Here is a 22,456-nt window from a genome sequence, read left to right on the forward strand (position 1 = left end):
GGAGTGAAAAAGATTTTGAGTGATCGGGGCCTGAACATGCAGGAGGGTGAAAGGCGGGCAAGGAATACAGTGAATTGGATCAATGTGGTATACCGGGGTCGACATGCTGTCAATGGATTGAATCAGGGCATGTAAAGTGTCTGGGGTGGGCCGTGGAATGTTCTGTGAGGCCTGGATGTCGAGAGGGAGCCGTGGTTTCGGGCATTATTACATGACAGCTGGAGACTGAGTGTGAATGAATGGGGCCTTTGTTGTCTTTTCCTAGCGCTACCTCGCACACATGAGGGGGGAGGGGGATGTTATTCCGTGTGTGGCGGGGTGGCGATGGGAATGAGTAGGGGCGGACAGTGTGAATTATGTACATGTGTATGTGTGTGTGTGTGTGTGTGTGTGTGTATATGTGTACATTGAGATGTATAGGTATGTATATTTGCGTGTGTGGACGTGTATGTATATAAATGTGTATGGGGGTGGGTTGGGCCATTTCTTTCGTCTGTTTCCTTGCGCTACCTTGCAAACTCGGGAGACAGCGACAAAGCAAAATAAATATATATAATATATATATATGTATACCATGAGATATATAGGCATGTATATGTGCGTGTGTGGACATGTGTGTATATACATGTGTATGTGGGTGGGTTGGGCCATTCTTTTGTCTGTTTCCTTGCGCTACCTCGCTAACGTGGGAGACAGCGACAAAGTATGATAAAAAAGTATAACAAAAAATAATAAATAAGATATACATACACAGACATAAACATATATACACATGTACATAATTCATACTTGCTGCCTTTATTCAATCCCATCGCCACCCCGCCACACATGAAATGACAACCCCCTCCCCTAACACACGCACGAGGTAGCACTAGGAAAAGACAACAAAGGCCACACTTGTTCACACTCAGTCTCTAGCTGTCATGTATAATGCACCAAAACCACAGCTCCCTTTCCACATCAAGGCCCCACAAAACTTTCCATGGTTTACCCCAGATGTTTCACATGCCCTGGTTCAATCCATTGACAGCACGTCTACCCCGGAATATCACATCGTTCCAATTCACTCTATTCCTTGAACGTCTTTCACCCTCTTGCATTTTTAGGCCCTGATCGCTCAGAATCTTTTTCATTCCATCCTTCTACCTCTAATTTGGTCTCTTACTTCTCATTCCCTCCACCTCTGACACGTATATCCTCTTTGCCAATCTTTCCTCACTCATTCTCTCCATGTGACCAAACCATTTCAATACACCCTCTTCTGCTCTCTCAACCACACTCTTTTCATAACCACACATCTCTCTTACCCTTTCATTACTTACTCGATCAAACCACCTAAAACCTTATATTGTCCTTAAATGTCTCATTTCCAACACATCCACCCTCCTCCGCACAACCCTATCTAAAGCACATGCCTCGCGACCATATAACATTGTTGGAACGACTTTTCCTTCAAACATACCCATTTTTCCCATGTACATGGAGGTCCCAATGTATAAATACAAATGTGTATGAGTGGATGTGTCTTTCTTTGTCTATTTCCTGACACTATCTCACTAATGTGGGAAACAGCAATTAAGTATGAAAAAAAATGCATGTGAGAATGGTTATTCATCCCAGATGATACATTATTGCAGGATAAAATTGTATATGATTCCTTGTAACAAGTTCGAATACCAAAATGGGTGTGTGAGGACTGAGGGTGTTGCTCTGGGATACTCATGTAAGCACACACTGTTATGAATAAAAATCTGAATTTTCTTTGTTTTTCCATTAAATGTTTTTTTTCATCAAATTTCAAGATTTCTTTATATGATAATTTGATGCCTATGAGAAGAGCTTGTATTCTTTTAATCAAAATGATAAGGGAAGTACATACCTTTATATTTTTTCCAATGGTGCATTTCGTACTGAATTTCAAACCCGGTCCTTTTCTTAGTTTTTTATCAAATGCAACGATTCTTTTATATATGGTCATCAAGTGTGATAAGCTCACATTTTTGGGGGGAAAAGATAGGAAAATGTGTATTGTTACTGATCATCACCCCAGATTAATGGACTTTAAAGCTGATTTACAGACAAAGTCTAGTACTCTAGGGTGACATAACCAAAAAGATCCTTTAAAGCGGATGACATTATCAAGAGCTTTAACCACCTATAAAATACAATTACGAATAGAATATAACATAGGTGGCTTCTAAGCTTGAAAATGGATTGACAGCCATATGAATGACAACTATCGTAGGCCATACTTTTTTAACTCTTCAGCCACGTGCCCACGCAATGCACATCTAAACTATTCCTGGTCAAAGTTTCATGTGTGACTTGCAAAAAAGTTTTCAGAAGTATGAGAGTTATGTCTTTCTTGTCAAAGACAGTGCATACAACAGTCAAGTCACATACAGTCCATAAGCGAGTCTGATGTCAATGGCTTTGAAGCCTAAATTGCTTACAGTCCCTTAAATGATATTCATTACAGAGCAACTACAAAGTTTTCAAATTTTGAAGTCTATCTAATAATAAAGACAAAAATGATTTTACTCTGTACATACTGGCAAAATATGGAGAATTAACAACTTTCAACTTACAGTAATAAATAACAGCATATTCACAAGACTAAAGGTTGTACCACTCTAATCCAGCACTCTGTGGTCTGGCATTTCTTGATCTGCAGCCATCAATTTGTGGATCTGCCACCACGGTGGTGCTGCTAGCTAGTTAGCAGGGTTACGGCACCAAAATTTGTTTACACTGCAGCTGAGCTACTTAAAGAGTCCAGTTAATTTCTCATATTCAGCTGTATTTCAGCCCTTCAAGATGTCATCCAAGAGACCAAGAGGTGCAGAGTGGTGCTAGTGCTAATAAGCATTAGCATAAATCATTATCTATGCTCGAAAAGGTGGAGTTACTGAAAAAATCAGATACAGAAACTTCTGTAAAGACTTTGTGCAAGTACTATGAAATTGAACTGTCAATTATGCATGACAAAGAAATAAAATGAGCAGATTTTTAAGTTTTTTCCTTAAAATGAAAGCCAGAAAAGTTTAAAGTTTTCGAAAACCTTGAAAGGTGCCAGAAGTAGGGAATCAGACAGTGTACTCATAAAGTGGTGTAAGCTCCAATGTAAAGGTGCAAGCATTTCTGGGGAGATACTTAGTGAGCATGCCAAAGTTTTCCATTGAGAACTAGAAGCTAGACTATGATTGAATAATTGCAATGATGGTTACACAAGTTTAAGTCGATACATGGAATTTCAGTACATAGTGCGAGTGAAGAAAAGTGTAGTGCTGACGTGGAAGCTGCAACAAAGTTTGAAGATGAATTTGCAGTTCATGGCAGTAGAAAACTTATCCCCAGAACAAGTGTATAATGCTGATGAATCTGCCCTGTATTGGTGTCCTATGCCACAAAAAACCCTTGCCTAAGATACTGAGGAGTTTCCATTTGGGGGGAAGGATTCTAAAGATAGGGTAACAATTCTTGGCTGCAGAAATGTGGCAGGAACACATAAAACCAAGATGATGGCAACTGGTTGAACTGTTCACCCAAGGGCCTTTAAAGGGGTAAAATTTCTTCCACTTATCTACTGTGGTCCTAGAAATGGGTGAATAACAACTAAACTTTTTCTTGAATGGTTTGAAAATTACTTACTGCATGAAGCTAGAGAACACTGTAACTACTGCCCTTGATCCAAAGTGCAAAACATTTCTGATTCTAGAAAATTGTTTGGCACACCCCAAAGTAGAACTTTTATAATACAATGTTTTAGGTTTATACGTGCGTGTGTGGACGTGTATGTGGGTGAGCTGGGCCATTCTTTCGTCTGTTTCCTTGCGCTACCTCGCTAATGCAGGAGACAGCAACAAAGTATAATAATAGAAAAAAAAAATAATAACCTCTCTCCTAACTGCACCTCTCTGATTCAGCCCTGTGACTAGGGTATATTACATTCAATGCAATAACCATAGATTACATAGGAAAACCTAGAGGAATGGATGAACATTGATAATGATGAGGCTGTTGATTGTCAACCAAGTGATCAAGAAATTGTGGAGATGATTCAGCAAGGTAAGAAGAAACAAGATCATCATGAAGAAAGTGCAGAGGAAAAAGAGGAAGTGGAAGAATTTCTAAAGATAAAAGCATCCCGATGACAGGATTTAATTGCAGGACTGGAGCAAAGTGCTTTTATAACAGAACAAGAAATCATTCTTTGATTCGAAGAAATTCAATTACCAAAAAGCCAAAGTACCAGAAGCAAGCTACACTGCAACAGGTGTTGAAGGAGGTCATTATTAACATGCCAAAGCTCATTCCAGCATAGAAAATCCATTTCTCTGCACCTTCTCTGCCCCTGATGTGCAAGCACCTGCTGACCATGAAGACCCTGCTGACCCTGACGTACTTCCGATGTAACAATAAAAACTTGTTTGGAAGCATTACTGGTTATATCAATCAGTGTTTTCAGCTTTGTTCTACCTTTGATAACACAGCAATATGGATGTGGAATGACCAAGCAAGACTAGGAGTCACATATGTTTACATAGGTGGTTCTCTTAGGGGTCAATTTCCGTTTTCCGGCATTTTCTGTGGTCCGGAAATGGTCAAGTCCCAAGGTTGCTGGATTACAGAAGTACAACCTGTACATAATTATCAAATATGACAATACTGTTAATCTCCCATATTTACAAAGCTGCAAAAGCATCTCAATTTACAGCCGATTCCATATCAAAAGGCAGTAAAGCTCTCAAACTATTGTCTTTTACTCACATAAAACAGGAAAGTTGCAATTCTGTTACCAGTTCCTAATGATTTAAAGGCATCTTTCTCTTCTCGCTGTAAACAGTAAAATAAAGGGTAAAATTCCATCTAAAACACATCATAGCAATCAGTAACAAACACAAAAATAAAAACTAACTGACACAATACACACACAGAAAAAAATGCAATACTTCTCATGAATCATAAGTAGAAAATGGTGGTAAATAAGGCAGTTTCAAGCAAAGCCTCTGATTTCAGTCCAAATTTCAGAGAAAATACAATAATAAGACCTATACTGTATCCTTCTGTGGTACATCCCTTTTAACCTCCAGTACAAATCCTCTGATGAAGGTGCTTTATGGCATCCATATTAAGGAAAGAAATTCCAAGGCCATTAACCGTTACAATGACCCTATACTTCACCTCCCTCTTTCTCCCGTTTCACTTAACTGGATTACCTCACCTTCTGCAAAAACCTGCTTTACATCAAAAGTATTGAGAAAAAGCAAGCAAATGTAAGCTGCTTGGTATGTTCAAGAACACAAACAAAATCCATGACTGCTTTGACAACATATCAAGCTCAGCCATTTAGCCTAACATTGAAATCAGCAGCTGTTACATAACAACTACTGATTTGAGGATGTCTTACCCAGCTAGAAACAAACTGGTTCCATGGAAACAGACAAAGGGCAGTTAAGCATGCAATATAAGTTACTATAAATCACTGATATCCTAGAAATGTTTTCTTTTCTTTCTTTCTTTCAAACTATTCGCCATTTCCCGCGTTAGCGAGGTAGCGTTTAGAACAGAGAACTGGGCCTTTGAGGGAATATCCTCACCTGGCCCTCTTCTCTGTTCCTTCTTTTGGAAAATTAAAAGAAAAAAAAAGTTTTATCCTATAATAAAGCAAAGAGGTTCGTACAGATTAGCCAGGTAATTTCTGTACACTTGTATAAGTTATCTTACCACAACACATCTAACATGCTTCCACACAACAGTTGTGCACTATTTCAGTAAAAATCTTTTATATTCATAAACAGTCCAATCATAATTCTACCAGTTTGTCTTTATACAACTTCCTCATCATACCTAAATATCTTTGTCTTTATATAATTTCCTCCATAACCATTCCTTAATTAATAACTCCACAACCATTCCTTAATTATTCCATTTCAAATTCTTGTACATTACTAAACCATTAACTTAAACCTAAATTTCTTTCAAAGGAAAGTTTGGTATAGGTTACATCCTCTACTTTTTTGGAGGCTTCACACCTGAAAGCTCCAGTAATATGGAAGATTCTCAAAACCAATTCTGACACCTAACTTTTCGTTTCATCAGCCAGATCAAAATCCCAAAACTAGATTAATGTTTTCTACCTCCCAGATCAAATGCTTTTCCAAAACCTCTGAAACCTTGTCAAACTTTTAATCAGTCTAAAATATAATCAAACTCTCACTTCTAAACAATCCTCTTCCTTTTAACTGCTTTCTCATTTTTACTATTCAAACATACAATGCTCAAAGGAAATCAGCACTGCTTGCAAACATTCTTCTTACTTCACTATATCATCAGTGCAACTGCATTCTGAAGCAAACAGCATTATCTTTTCCACCATTTCCAATATTTTCATACAAAACTTTCATAGAATTTCATTCGAGGTGAGATATCTCATTACAAACCACTTAGGACAAAGCACGGCATCACTCATGTCAAATACCTGATAATTTTGTGGAACATGATAATCTGACAAAGCATCAACTGATAAACTTCCACGTGTCTCGTTTGTCTCAATATGAATGTTTTGGTTGTACCCAGAATATCTGTTTGTGTGTGCAGTTGTAAAAGCTTCCATCCTAACAACACATGCAAACACCCACACTCTCTCAATGCCCTTCAGGAACAAAATCATTATCTTGTATCTTAGTGCTATAGTGCAATAACGATTAAAAAGCATGAATGAACTTATTTCTTCTGTATACATAATCAATATTCTTTTTTCAGCAAAGCAAGTCCCAGCTGTCGTCTGATTATAGTTCACTTATTTTAAAAATCAAAGTATCAAATGATTATCAGTTCTCAATAACTTCACTATGAAGTATCTACATGATTCTGACAACAAACAAGTCCCCAACTAATTGCACTTTTGCAGCACCAACATTAAATTCAAAATCTTACCCGTGCAAAGTCAAAATGTGGTTCATAATGTCCTCCAATTCCATAGTTTGCTACCTGAAGTTCCTCAGCAGTTGCCATATTCAGCCCTGTAACACAATGTAACAATCAATTAATAGGAAAATATCAAATCTTTAAGAAAATTAAGTATGTTTTAATATGTACAGCAGCATATACCTCTAGAAACTCAATCCAGAAAATACATCTGAATCAATATTTCAATAACCCCCATTTAAGTAAACATCATTATCCAGATGTGGAATGTGATCTGACAGCAAATAAAAAATTCAAAGTATAAAAAGTTTATTCAAACATCTACTGGGAAGCAGAAAAAAAAAAACATGCAAATTCTATTCATTCCAACCTTTAATTTACCCAACACTGTAAGAAAGTGGATTTGTTACATATCAATGAAATGAAATGTTTGAGGACAACACGTGGTGTGAGGTGGTTTGATCGAATAAGTAATGAAATTTGACTGAGTAAGTAATGAAAGAGTAAGAGAGATGTGTGGTAACAAAAAAAAAGGTGTGTTGAAATGGTTTGGACATATGGGGAGAATGAGTAAGGAAAAGGTGACAAAGAGGATATTGTGTCAGAGATGGAAGGAACATGGAGAAGTGGGAGACCAAACTAGAGATGGAAGGATGGAGTGATAAGATTTTGAATGATCAGGGCTTGAAGTGAATTGGAATGATGTGGTATACTGGAGTCAATGTGCAGTCAATTAACTGAACCAGGGCATGTGAAATGTCTGGGGTAAATCATAGAAGGGTCTGTTGGGCCTGGATGTAGATAGGGAGCTGCGGTTTCAGTGCATTACACATTAGTAGATGGGGCCTTTTGTCTTTCTCGGCACTACTTTGCTGATGTGGGGGGGTGGTGATGTTGTTTCCTGTGGGGCATAGTGGCACCAGAAATGAATGAGGGCAAAGAATATGAATATGTGTATGTTTATATGCTTTGTTTTTCACACTATTCGCTATTTCCTGCATTAGTGAGGTAGCATTACGAACAGAGGACTGGGCCTTTGAGGGAAATCCTCACTTGGCCACCTTCTCTGTTTCTCTGTTCCTTCTTTTGGAAAGCTAAAAACGAGAGGGGAGGATTTCCAGCCCCCCCGCTCCCATATATATATACATATATATATATATATATATATATATATATATATATATATATATATATATATATATATATATATATATATTATCCCTGGGGATAGGGGAGAAAGAATACTTCCCACGTATTCCCTGCGTGTCGTAGAAGGCGACTAAAAAGGGAGGGAGCGGGGGGCTGGAAATCCTCCCCTCTCACTTTTTTTTTTTAATTTTCCAAAAGAGGGAACAGAGAAGGGGCCCAGGTGAGGATATTCCCTTAAGGGCCCAGTCCTCTGTTCTCAACGCTACCTCGCTAATGCGGGAAATGGCGAATAGTATGAAAGAAAAAGAATATATATATATAAGTTTGTTGAGTATTCCTGGTAAATTATATGGGAGGGTATTGATTGAGAGGGTGAAGGCATGTACAGAGCATCAGATTGGGGAAGAGCAGTGCGGTTTCAGAAGTGGTAGAGGATGTGTGGATCAGGTGTTTGCTTTGAAGAATGTATGTGAGAAATACTTAGAAAAGCAAATGGATTTGTATGTAGCATTTATGGATCTGGAGAAGGCATATGATAGAGTTGATAGAGATGCTCTGTGGAAGGTATTAAGAATATATGGTGTGGGAGGCAAGTTGTTAGAAGCAGTGAAAAGTTTTTATCGAGGATGTAAGGCATGTGTACGTGTAGGAAGAGAGGAAAGTGATTGGTTCTCAGTGAATGTAGGTTTGCGGCAGGGGTGTGTGATGTCTCCATGGTTGTTTAATTTGTTTATGGATGGGGTTGTTAGGGAGGTAAATGCAAGAGTTTTGGAAAGAGGGGCAAGTATGAAGTCTGTTGGGGATGAGAGAGCTTGGGAAGTGAGTCAGTTGTTGTTCGCTGATGATACAGCGCTGGTGGCTGATTCATGTAAGAAACTGCAGAAGCTGGTGACTGAGTTTGGAAAAGTGTGTGGAAGAAGAAAGTTAAGAGTAAATGTGAATAAGAGCAAGGTTATTAGGTACAGTAGGGTTGAGGGTCAAGTCAATTGGGAGGTGAGTTTGAATGGAGAAAAACTGGAGGAAGTGAAGTGTTTTAGATATCTGGGAGTGGATCTGTCAGCGGATGGAACCATGGAAGCGGAAGTGGATCATAGGGTGGGGGAGGGGGCGAAAATTTTGGGAGCCTTGAAAAATGTGTGGAAGTCGAGAACATTATCTCGGAAAGCAAAAATGGGTATGTTTGAAGGAATAGTGGTTCCAACAATGTTGTATGGTTGCGAGGCGTGGGCTATGGATACAGTTGTGCGCAGGAGGATGGATGTGCTGGAAATGAGATGTTTGAGGACAATGTGTGGTGTGAGGTGGTTTGATCGAGTAAGTAATGTAAGGGTAAGAGAGATGTGTGGAAATAAAAAGAGCGTGGTTGAGAGAGCAGAAGAGGGTGTTTTGAAATGGTTTGGGCACATGGAGAGAATGAGTGAGGAAAGATTGACCAAGAGAATATATGTGTCGGAGGTGGAGGGAACGAGGAGAAGAGGGAGACCAAATTGGAGGTGGAAAGATGGAGTGAAAAAGATTTTGTGTGATCGGGGCCTGAACATGCAGGAGGGTGAAAGGAGGGCAAGGAATAGAGTGAATTGGAGCGATGTGGTATACAGGGGTTGACGTGCTGTCAGTGGATTGAATCAAGGCATGTGAAGCGTCTGGGGTAAACCATGGAAAGCTGTGTAGGTATGTATATTTGCGTGTGTGGACGTGTGTATGTACATGTGTATGGGGGGGGGTTGGGCCATTTCTTTCGTCTGTTTCCTTGCGCTACCTCGCAAACGCGGGAGACAGCGACAAAGTATAAAAAAAAAAAAAAAAAAAAAATATATATATATATATATATATATATATATATATATATATATATATATATATATATTTTTTTTTGCTTTGTCGCTGTCTCCCATGTTTGCGAGGTAGCGCAAGGAAACAGACGAAAGAAATGGCCCAACCCACCCCCATACACATGTATATACATACGTCCACACACGCAAATATACATACCTACACAGCTTTCCATGGTTTACCCCAGACGCTTCACATGCCCTGATTCAATCCATTGACAGCACATCAACCCTGGTATACCACATCGATCCAATTCACTCTATTCCTTGCCCTCCTTTCACCCTCCTGCATGTTCAGGCCCCGATCACACAAAATCTTTTTCACTCCATCTTTCCACCTAAAATTTGGTCTCCCACTTCTCCTCGTTCCCTCCACCTCCGACACATATATCCTCATGGTCAATCTTTCCTCACTCATTCTCTCCATGTGCCCAAACCATTTCAAAACACCCTCTTCTGCTCTCTCAACCACACTCTTTTTATTTCCACACATCTCTCTTACCCTTACATTACTTACTCGATCAAACCACCTCACACCACACATTGTCCTCAAACATCTCATTTCCAGCACATCCATCCTCCTGCGCACAACTCTATTCATAGCCCACGCCTCGCAACCATACAACATTGTTGGAACCACTATTCCTTCAAACATACCCATTTTTGCTTTCCGAGATAATGTTCTCGACTTCCACACATTCTTCAAGGCTCCCAGAATTTTCGCCCCCTCCCCCACCCTATGATCCACTTCCGCTTCCATGGTTCCATCCGCTGCCAGATCCACTCCCAGATATCTAAAACACTTTACTTCCTCCAGTTTTTCTCCATTCAAACTTACCTCCCAATTGACTTGACCCTCAACCCTACTGTACCTAATTACCTTGCTCTTATTCACATTTACTCTTAACTTTCTCCTTTCACACACTTTACCAAACTCAGTCACCAGCTTCTGCAGTTTCTCACATGAATCAGCCACCAGCGCTGTATCATCAGCGAACAACAACTGCGCGGAGGAGGGTGGATGTGCTGGAAACGAGATGCTTGAGGACAACATGCGGCCTGAGGTGGTTTGATCAAGCAAGCAATGCAAGGGTAAGAGAGATGTGTGGAAATATATGTATATGTATGTATATGCATGTGTATGCATGTTTATCAATTTATTAATTATACTTGATCGCCGTCTCACGCACCAGTGAGGTAGCGCAAGGGAACATCCGAAGAATGGCCCATCCACACATATATACATAAACACCCAAACACGCACATATACATACCAACATATACATACATATGCACACACATACACAGACATATATACACATGTTCATATTTATGCTTGCCTTCATCCATTCCCAGCATTACCCCACCCCAAAGGAAACAGCATCGCTACTCCCTGCTTCAGCAAGGAAGTGCCAAGAAAACATACAAAAAAGGCCAAATTCACTCACACTCAGTCTCTACCTGTCATGTGTAATGCACTGAAACCACAGCACCCTATCCATATCCAGACCCTGCAAAATTTTCCATGATTTACCCCAGAAGTTTCACATGCCCTGGTTCAGTCCACTGATGGCACGTCGATCCCAGTATACGACATCCCTCCAATTCACTCTATTCCTTGCATGCCTCTCTCCTTCCCATATGTTCTGGCCCCGATCGCTCAAAATCTTTTTCACTCCATCCTTTCACCTCCAGTTTGGTCTCCCTCTTCTTGTTCCCTCCTGGGGGTAAGTAAGGATTTTCCCTCAAACGCTCATTTCTCTGTTTTTGATGCTACCTTGCTAAAGCGGGAGATAGCAAATATGATAGAATTTTCTTTTTAATACATATTCGCCATTTCCCATGTAGGCAAGGCAGTGTTAAGAACAGAGGACTGAGCCTTAGAGGAAATATCCTCACTTTGCCCCATTCTCTGTTCCTTCTTTTGGAAAATTAAAAACCATGACATAACTTGCTAGGAAGTCATTATGTCCTTATAAAAGGAAAAGTCCCCAATGCTGAAGAAAAAGAAGAAAAATAGTGACATTCAAGCAAAAACATGAGTTTTTCACAAGTGGCATATAAATATATTGGTCTATATACTCTAATGTTTGTCAAGATTGGGAATAATGACTACTAATATATCCAAATGAAGACAAAAGAAATAAAAAGTAATCACTGTTACATTATAGAACTATTAGAATGTTACAGTTTTGCTTGCAGTAGTCTTACCTGTTATGGATTCAATACGTTCATTGACCCTAAATACAACCTCTGAATCTTCGCTCTTTAGCCACGAAGATTTGCTTATGCGGTAAGATGCAGTTTCAAGCTCACCAGTCTTATAATTCTGAACAGTTGCTCGTTTAAACTGTAATCAAATAAAAACTATGTGATCTTTTTTGAAAATGGAAAATAATATCTATATCTGCATAGAGTCCACATGATTTATCTACAATTATCATACCAGTTGTGAAAAATGTGTGCTATGTAACGTCAGATCACTGTCTATACAGTCACTATTTCAATTGGCCCACATATTCCCTGCGTCATAGTAAGTGACTTGGAGGGGTGGAAGCAGGTGACTGTAATTCCCACCTTCCTGTATTACTTTCCAAAAGAAAGAACAGAGCAAGAAGCCAAGTAAAGATTTTTCCCTATATGGCTCTTATCAGTACTTGAGAGAGAGAGAGAGAGAGAGAGGGGGGGGGGGGGGATAAAAAGGAAGAATGATTTGGAAGTGTTGCAGGAATAAAATCAAAGGTTTATGACACTATGAGAACTAAAGAAGGAGTAGCACTACTGAAGCAGCTGTGGGAATGTGTGAAAGTGTGTAAGAAAAAGAATTCTACTCTGATGCAATTAAAAATGGAAGTGGATGGTGAAAGGTGGATGATTATGCACCTGGCCATGAGAAGATAAACCATGAGAGACAAGTGTTTTGGGACCAGCTGAGTGAATGTGTTAGCAGTTTTGATGCAAGAGTCCAATTATTGGTGATGGGTGATGTGAAAGTGAAGGCAAATAATGTGGCAGTTAGGTTATAATGGAAAGGATTATTATGGGGTATTCAGTATCATGAATGGATGTGATGAACAGCTGATGAAACTGTATGCTGAAAAATAACTGGTGACTGGGAATACCTGGTTTAAGAAAAAGGATATCCACAAGTAAATGCACGCTAGTGTGAAAGCTAGTCAGGGAGCATTACTGGATTACATATCAAGCGATAGGCATGTAAAAGAGAGACTTGCTGATGTAAATGTACCAAGAGGGGCTGGTGGTGGGATGTCTGATTACTATCTTATGGAGGCAAGAGACAAGATTTGCTAAGGCTTTAGGAAAAGAGGAAACAGATCTTTCATAGCTCTGAACCACAATGATATCTTTTATTATCAGCTTATATCACAGACTTCAACTTTAATACTCCTTCCAAAGTATTCACTTGATGCTCAACAAAAGCAAACTATCCTCCTATTTCCAAGCTACATATTTTTTTGGATATCAGTATCGAAATCTGTACTTACCATGGGTGTTGCAAGTTCTTTAATAACAGCAATTTCACTATCACTAAGAACATCATGGTAGATTGTTACAGTTGGGTGAATGTGTACCACCTCTGCCTTCACAGGACTAATGATAAGGAAGTCACTTGGGCCATGCTGTAAGATGAATCAAATATAACACATATGATTAATCTGATATGTGGTGAGAGAATATATAATGGTGGGTATATCTATTAAATTCTAAACATATTCACATGTGTAATAAAGTTTTGTAAACTTCATAACTGGCATGCTTTTGTAAATAATTTCATAAATTTGGGATAAACACAGCAGAAAATTTTGTACAACAGTATTCTACAAAATAGAAAAAGAAAGCAAATTAGGAGGAAAGTTTGAATGGAGAAAAACTGGAGGAAGTGAAGTGTTTTAGTTACCTGGGAGTGGATTTAGCAGCGGATGGAACCATGGAAGCTGAAGTGAGTCACAGGGCTGGGGAGGGGGTAAAGGTTCTAGGAGCGTTGAAGAATGTGTGGAAGGTGAGAACATTACCTCAAAGAGCAAAAATGGGTATGTTTGAAGGAATAGTGGTTCCAACAATGTTATATGGTTGTGAGGCATGGGCTATAGATAGGGTTATGCAGAGGAGGGTTGATGTGTTGGAAATGAGATGTTTAAGGACAATATGTGGTGTGAAGTGGTTTGATCAAGTAAGTAATGAAAGGGCAAGAGAGAAGTGTGGTAATAAAATGAGTGTGGTTGAGAGAGCAGAATAGGGTGTATTGAAATGGTTTGGTCACATGGAGAGAATGAATGAGGAAAGATTGACATAGAGGATACATGTGTCAGAGGTGGAGGGAACGAGGAGAAGTGGGAGGCCAAATTGGAGGTGGAAGGATGGAGTGAATAAGATTTTGAAGGATCTGAGCCTGAACATACAGGAGGATGAAAAGCGTGCAAGGAATAGAGTGAATTGGAACGATGTGGTACACCAGGTTCGACGTGCTGTCAATGGATTGAACCTGGGCATGTGAAGTGTCTGGGGTAAACCATGGAAAGTTTTGTGGGGCCTGGATGTGGAAAGGGAGCTATGGTTTTGGTGCATTACACATGACAGATAGAGACTGAGTGTGAACGAATGTGGCCTTGTTGTCTTTTTCTAGCACTACCTTGCGTGCACACAGGAGGAGGGGGCCATTTCATGTGTGGCAGGGTGGCAGCAGGAATGGATGAAGGCAGCATATATGAATATGTGCATGTGTATATATGTATATGTCTGAGTATGTATATGTATGTATACGCTGAAATGTATATGTGTGTGTGTGTGGGCATTTATGTATACTCATGTGTATGTGGGTGGGTTGGGCCATTCTTTTGTCCGTTATACTGCGCTACCTCGCTAAAGCTGGAGACAGCGACAAAGTGGAATAAATAAATAATGAATATATATATATATATATATATATATATATATATATATATATATATATATATATATATATATATATATATATCTTTTCTTTTCTTTTAAACTATTCGCCATTTCCCGCGTTAGCGAGGTAGCGTTAAGAACAGAGGACTGGGCCTTTTTTGGAATATCCTCACCTGGCCCCCTCTGTTCCTTCTTTTGGAAAATTAAAAAAAAAATGAGAGTGGAGGATTTCCAGCCCCCCGCTCCCTCCCCTTTTAGTCGCCTTCTACGACATGCAGGGAATACATGGGAAGTATTCTTAATCCCCTATCCCCAGGGATGATATATATATATATATATATATATATATATATATATATATATATATATATATATATATAAAAAAACGAGAGGGGAGGATTTCCAGCCCCCCGCTCCCTCCCCTTTTAGTCGCCTTCTACGACATGCAGGGAATACCTAGGGAGGATTCTTAATCTTTTTTTTTTTTCCAAAAGACGGAACGGAGGGGGCCAGGTGAGGATATTCCAAAAAAAGGCCCAGTCCTCTGTTCCTAATGCTACCTCGCTAATGCGGGAAATGGCGAATAGTTTAAAAGAAAGAAATATATATATATATATATATATATATATATATATATATATATATATATATATATATATATATATATATAACGCTACCTCGCTAACGCGGGAAATGGCGAATAGTTTGAAAAAAAAAAAAAATATATATATATATATATATATACATATATATATATATATATATATATATATACATATATATATATATATATATATATATATATATACATATATATATATATATATATCCCTGGGGATAGGGGATTAAGAATACTTCCCACGTATTCCCTGCGAGTCGTAGAAGGCGACTAAAAGGGGAGGGAGCGGGGGGCTGGAAATCCTCCCCTCTCGTTTTTTTTTTTTTTTTTTTCCAAAAGAAAGGACAGAGAATTGGGCCAGGTGAGGGTATTCCCTCAAAGGCCCAGTCCTCTGTTCTTAACGCTATCTCGCTAATGCGGGAAATGGCGAATAGTTTGAAAGAAAAGAAAGATATATATATATATATATCTATATATATATATATATATATATATATATATATATATATATATATATATATATATATATATATATATATATCTATATTTCAGGGAGAATAAAAAGATGTCCTGGAAGGAGGTAAATAAAGTGCGTAAGACAAGGGAGCAAATGGGAACTTCAGTGAAGGGCGCAAATGGGGAGGTGATAACAAGTAGTGGTGATGTGAGAAGGAGATGGAGTAAGTATTTTGAAGGTTTGTTGAATGTGTTTGATGATAGAGTGGCAGATATAGGGTGTTTTGGTCGAGGTGGTGTGCAAAGTGAGAGGGTTAGGGAAAATGATTTGGTAAACTGAGAAGAGGTAGTAAAAGCTTTGCGGAAGATGAAAGCCGGCAAGGCAGCAGGTTTGGATGGTATTGCAGTGGAATTTATAAAAAAAGGGGGTGACTGTATTGTTGACTGGTTGGTAAGGTTATTTAATGTATGTATAACTCAAGGTGAGGTGCCTGAGGATTGGCGGAATGCGTGCATAGTGCCATTGTACAAAGGCAAAGGGGATAAGAGTGAGTGCTCAAATTACAGAGGTATAAGTTTGTTGAGTATTCCTGGTAAATTATATGGGAGGGTATTGATTGAGAGGGTGAAGGCATGTACAGAGCATCAGATTGGGGAAGAGCAGTGTGGTTTCAGAAGTGGTAGAGGATGTGTGGATCAGGTGTTTGCTTTGAAGAATGTATGTGAGAAATACTTAGAAAAGCAAATGGATTTGTATGTAGCATTTATGGATCTGAAGAAGGCATATGATAAGAGTTGATAGTGATGCTCTGTGGAAGGTATTAAGAATATATGGTGTGGGAGGCAAGTTGTTAGAAGCAGTGAAAAGTTTTTATCGAGGTGTAAGGCATGTGTACGTGTAGGAAGAGAGGAAAGTGATTGGTTTTCAGTGAATGTAGGTTTGCGGCAGGGGTGTGTGATGTCTCCATGGTTGTTTAATTTGTTTATGGATGGGGTTGTTAGGGAGGTGAATGCAAGAGTTTTGGAAAGAGGGGCAAGTATGAAGTCTGTTGTGGATGAGAGAGCTTGGGAAGTGAGTCAGTTGTTGTTCGCTGATGATACAGCGCTGGTGGCTGATTCATGTGAGAAACTGCAGAAGCTGGTGACTGAGTTTGGTAAAGTGTGTGAAAGAAGAAAGTTAAGAGTAAATGTGAATAAGAGCAAGGTTATTAGGTACAGTAGGGTTGAGGGTCAAGTCAATTGGGAGGCAAGTTTGAATGGAGAAAAACTGGAGGAAGTAAAGTGTTTTAGATATCTGGGAGTGGATCTGGCAGCGGATGGAACCATGGAAGCGGAAGTGAATCATAGGGTAGAGGAGGGGGCGAAAATCCTGGGAGCCTTGAAGAATGTGTGGAAGTCGAGAACATTATCTTGGAAAGCAAAAATGGGTATGTTTGAAGGAATAGTGGTTCCAACAATGTTGTATGGTTGCGAGGCGTGGGCTATGGATAGAGTTGTGCGCAGGAGGATGGATGTGCTAGAAATGAGATGTTTGAGGACAATGTGTGGTGTGAGGTGGTTTGATCGAGTAAGTAACGTAAGGGTAAGGTAAGAGAGATGTGTGGAAATAAAAAGAGCGTGGTTGAGAGAGCAGAAGAGGGTGTTTTGAAATGGTTTGGGCACATGGAGAGAATAAGTGAGGAAAGATTGACCAAGAGAATATATGTGTCGGAGGTGGAGGGAACGAGGAGAAGTGGGAGACCAAATTGGAGGTGGAAAGATGGAGTGAAAAAGATTTTGTGTGATCGGGGCCTGAACATGCAGGAGGGTGAAAGGCGGGCAAGGAATAGAGTGAATTGGATCGATGTGGTATACCGGGGTTGACATGCTGTCAGTGGATTGAATCAGGGCATGTGAAGCGTCTGGGGTAAACCATGGAAAGCTGTGTAGGTATGTATATTTGCATGTGTGGACGTATGTATATACATGTGTATGGGGGTGGGTTGGGCCATTTCTTTCGTCTGTTTCCTTGCGCTACCTCGCAAACGTGGGAGACAGCGACAAAGAAAAAAAATATATATATATATATATATATATATATATATATATATATATATATATTTTTTTTCTTTTTTTTTATACTTATATATATATATATATATATATATATATATATATATATATATATATATTCTTCTTTCTTTCATACTATTCGCCATTTCCCGCCTCAGCGAGGTAGCGTTAAGAACAGAGGACTGGGCCTCTGAGGAAACATCCTCACCCGGCCCCCTTCTCTGTTTCTTCCTTTGGAAAACTAAAAAAAAAAATGAGAGGGGAAGATTTCCAGCCCCCCGCTCCCTTCCCTTTTAGTCGCCTTCTACGACACGCAGGGAATACGTGGGAAGTATTCTTTCTCCCCTATCCCCAGGAATATATATATATATATATATATATATATATATATATATATATATATATATATATATATATATATATATATATTATCCCTGGGGATAGGGGAGAAAGAATGCTTCCCACGTATTCCCTGCGTGTCGTAGAAGGCGACTAAAAGGGGAGGCAGCGGGTGGCTGGAAATCCTCCCCTTTCTTGTTTTTTTTTAATTTTCCAAAAGAAGCAACAGAGAAGGGGGTCAGGTGAGGATATTCCCTCTAAGGCCCAGTTCTCTGTTCTTAACGCTACCTCGCTAACGCGGGAAATGGCAAATAGTATGAAAAAATATATATATATATATATATATATATATATATATATATATATATATATATATATATATATATATATTATCCCTGTGGACAGGGGAGAAAGAATACTTCCCACGTATTCCCTGCGTGTCGGAGAAGGCGACTAAAAGGGGAGGCAGCGGGGGGCTGGAAATCCTCCCCTCTCATTATCTTTTTTTTTTAATTTTCCAAAAGAAAGAACAGAGAAGGGGGCCAGGTGAGGATATTCCCTCAAAGGCCCAGTTCTCTGTTTTTAACGCTACCTCGCTAATGCGGGAAATGGTGAATAGTTTGAGATGAGATATATTTATATATATATATATATATATATATATATATATATATATATATATATATATATATATATATATATATATATATATATATATATATATATATATATATTTATTTATTTATTCTATCATAATTTGTCACTGTCTCCCGCATTAGCGAGGCAGCGCAAGGAAACAGACGAAACAATGGCCCAACCCACCCACATACACATTAATATACATACACGTCCACACACGAACATATACATACCTATACATCTCAACGTATACATATATATACACACAGACATATACTTATATACACATGTACATAATTCATACTGTCTGCCCTTATTCGTTCCCGTCGCCAACCCCACCACACATGAAATGACAAACCCCTTCCCCCGCATGTGCGTGAGGTAACGCTAGGAAAAGACAACAAAGGCCACATTCGTTCACACTCAGTCTCTAGCTGTCATGTTTAATGCACCGAAACCACAGCTCCCTTTCCACATCCAGGCCCCACAAAACTTTCCATGGTTTACCCCAGACACTTTACATGCCCTGGTTCAATCCATTGACAGCACGTCGATCCCGGTATACCACATCGTTCCAATTCACTATTCCTTGCACACCTTTCACCCTCCTGCATGTTCTTTTTCACTCCATCTTTCCACCTCCAATTGGGTCTCCCACTTCTCCTCGTCCCCTCCACCTCTGACACATATATCGTCTTGGTCAATCTTTCCTCACTCATTCTCTCCATGTGACCAAACCATTTCAAAACACCCTCTTTTGCTCTCTCAACCACACTCTTTTTATTACCTCACATCTCTCTTACCTTTTCATCACTTACTCGATCAAACCCCTTCACACCACATATTGTCCTCAGAAATCTCATTTCCAGCACATCCACCCTCCTCTGCACAACTTTATCTATAGCCCATGCCTCGCAACCATATAACATTGTTGGAACCACTATTCCTTCAAACAAACCCATTTTTGCTTTCCAAGGTAACGTTCTTGCCTTCCACACAGAACTTTTGCCCCCTCTCCCACCCTATGATTCACTTCTGCTTCCATGGTTCCATCCACTGCCAAATCCACTCCCAGATATCTAAAACACTTCACTCCCTCCAGTTTTTCTCCATTCAAACTTACCTCCAAACTGACTTGTCCCTCAACTCTACTGTACCTCATAACCTTGCTCTTATTCACATTTACTCTCAGCTTTCTTCTTTCACACACTTTACCGAACTCAGTCACCAGCTTCTGTAGTTTATCACCCAAATCAGCCACCAGCACTGTATCACCAGCAAACAACAACTGACTCACTTCCCAAGCTCTCTCATCCACAACAGACTGTATACTTGCCCCTCTCTCCAAAACTTTTGCATTAACCTCCCTAAAAATCCCATCCATAAACAAATCAAACAACCATGGAGACATTACGCACCCCTGCCCCATACCGACACTGACTGAGAACCAATTACTTTCCTCTCTTTCTACTCGTACACATGCCTTACATCCTTGATAAAAACTTTTCACTGCTTCTAACAACTTGCCTCCCACACCATATTTTCTTAACACCTTCCACAGAGCATCTCTATCAACTCTATCATATGCCTTATCCAGATCCATAAATGCTACATACAAATACATTTGTTTTTCTAAGTATTTCTCACATACATTCTTCAAAGCAAACACCTGATCCACACATCCTCTACCACCTCTGAAACCACTGCTCTTCCCCAGTCTGATGCTCTGTACACGCCTTCACCCTATCAATTAATACTCTCCCATATAATCTCCCAGGAATACTCAACAAACTTCATTTATCTTATTAATTATACTTTGTCGCTGTCTCCCGCGTTAGCAAGGTAGCACAAGGAAACAGATGAAAGAATGGCCCAACCCACCCACATATACATGTATATACATACACGTCCACACATGCACATATACCTACCTATACATCTCAACACATACATATATATACACACACACATGTACATATATACACATGTACATAATTCATACTGTCTGCCCTTATTCATTCCCATCACCACCCTGCCACACATGAAATGAAAAACCCCCTCCCCCGCACGTGCGTGAGGTAGCACTAGGAAAAGACAACAAAGACCACATTCGTTCACACTCATTCTCTAGCTGTCATGTACAATGCACCGAAACCACAGCTCCCTTTCCACATCCAGGCCCCATAAATCTTTCCATGGTTTACCTCAGACGCTTCACATGCCCTGGTTCAATCCACTGACAGCACATGGACCCCGGTATACCACATCGTTCCAATTCACTCTATTCCTTACACGCCTTTCACCTTCCTGCATGTTCAGGCCCCAATCACTCAAAATCTTTTTCACTCCATCTTTCCACCTCCAATTTGGTCTCCCACGTCTCCTCATTCCCTCCACCTCTGACACATATATCCTCTTGGTCAATCTTTCCTCACTCATTCTGCTCTCTCAACCACACTCTTTTTATTACCACACATCTCTCCTACCCCTTCATTACATACTCGATCAAACCACCTCACACCACATATTGTCCTCAAACATCTCATTTGGAAATGAGATGCACATCCACCCACCTCCGCACAACTCTATCTATAGCCCAAGCCTCACAACCATATAACATTGTTGGAACCACAATTCCTTCAAACATACCCATTTTTGCTTTCCAAGATAACGTTCTCGATTTCCACACATTTTTCAACGCTCCCAGAACTTTTGCCCTCTCCCCCACCCTCAGATTCACTTCTGCTTCCATGGTTCCATCCGCTGCCAAATCCACTCCAGATATCAAAAACACTTCACTTCCTCCAGTTTTCTCCATTCAAACTTACCTCCCAACTGACTTGTCCCTCAACCCCAATGTATCTAATAACCTTACTCTTATTCACATTTACTCTCAGCTTTCTTCTTTCACACACTTCACCAAACTCAGTCACCAGCTTATGTAGTTTCTCACCCAAATCAGCCGCCAGCACTGTATCATCAGCAAACAACAACTGACTCACTTCCCAAGCTCTCTCATCCACAACAGACTGCATACTTGCCGCTCTTTCCAAAACTCTTGCTTTCACCTCCCTAACAACCCCATCCATAAACAAATTAAACAACCATGGAGACATCACGCACCCCTGCCGCAAACCAACATTCACTGAGAACCAATCACTTTCCTCTCTTCCTACAAGTACATATGCCTTACATCCTCGATAAAAACTTTTCACTGCTTCTAACAACTTACCTCCAACACCATATATTCTTAATACCATCCACAGAGCATCTCTATCAACTCTATCATATGCCTTCTCCAGATCCATAAATGCTACATACAAATCCATTTGCTTTTCTAAGTATTTCTCACATACATTCTTCAAAGCAAACACTTGATCCACACATCCTCTACCACTTCTGAAACCACCCTGCTCTTCTTAATCTGATGCTCTGTACATGCCTTCACCCTCTCAATCAATACAGTCCCATATAATTTCCCAGGAGTACTCAACAAACGTATACCTCTGTAATTTGAGCACTCACT

At 39.7% G+C, this 22,456-nt stretch overlaps 1 protein-coding gene across 7 annotated transcripts in view; it reads right to left on the reverse strand.

The window, feature by feature from the left end:
• PH4alphaEFB (prolyl 4-hydroxylase subunit alpha-1) overlaps positions 1–22,456 on the reverse strand; it is a 208,980-nt gene that overhangs the window by 27,768 nt on the left and 158,756 nt on the right. For all 7 annotated transcript variants that reach the window (XM_071674780.1, XM_071674778.1, XM_071674784.1 and 4 more), the window contains 4 exons: positions 13,418–13,552; positions 12,123–12,261; positions 6,940–7,025; positions 4,771–4,836 (listed from right to left, as the gene is read on the reverse strand). In XM_071674780.1, the coding sequence (XP_071530881.1) occupies positions 4,771–4,836; positions 6,940–7,025; positions 12,123–12,261; positions 13,418–13,552 (426 nt within the window). The remainder of the gene's footprint in view (positions 1–4,770; positions 4,837–6,939; positions 7,026–12,122; positions 12,262–13,417; positions 13,553–22,456) is intronic.

The sequence above is a fragment of the Panulirus ornatus genome, chromosome 20, assembly GCF_036320965.1.
Source record: "Panulirus ornatus isolate Po-2019 chromosome 20, ASM3632096v1, whole genome shotgun sequence".
Classification (NCBI taxonomy): domain Eukaryota; kingdom Metazoa; phylum Arthropoda; class Malacostraca; order Decapoda; family Palinuridae; genus Panulirus; species Panulirus ornatus.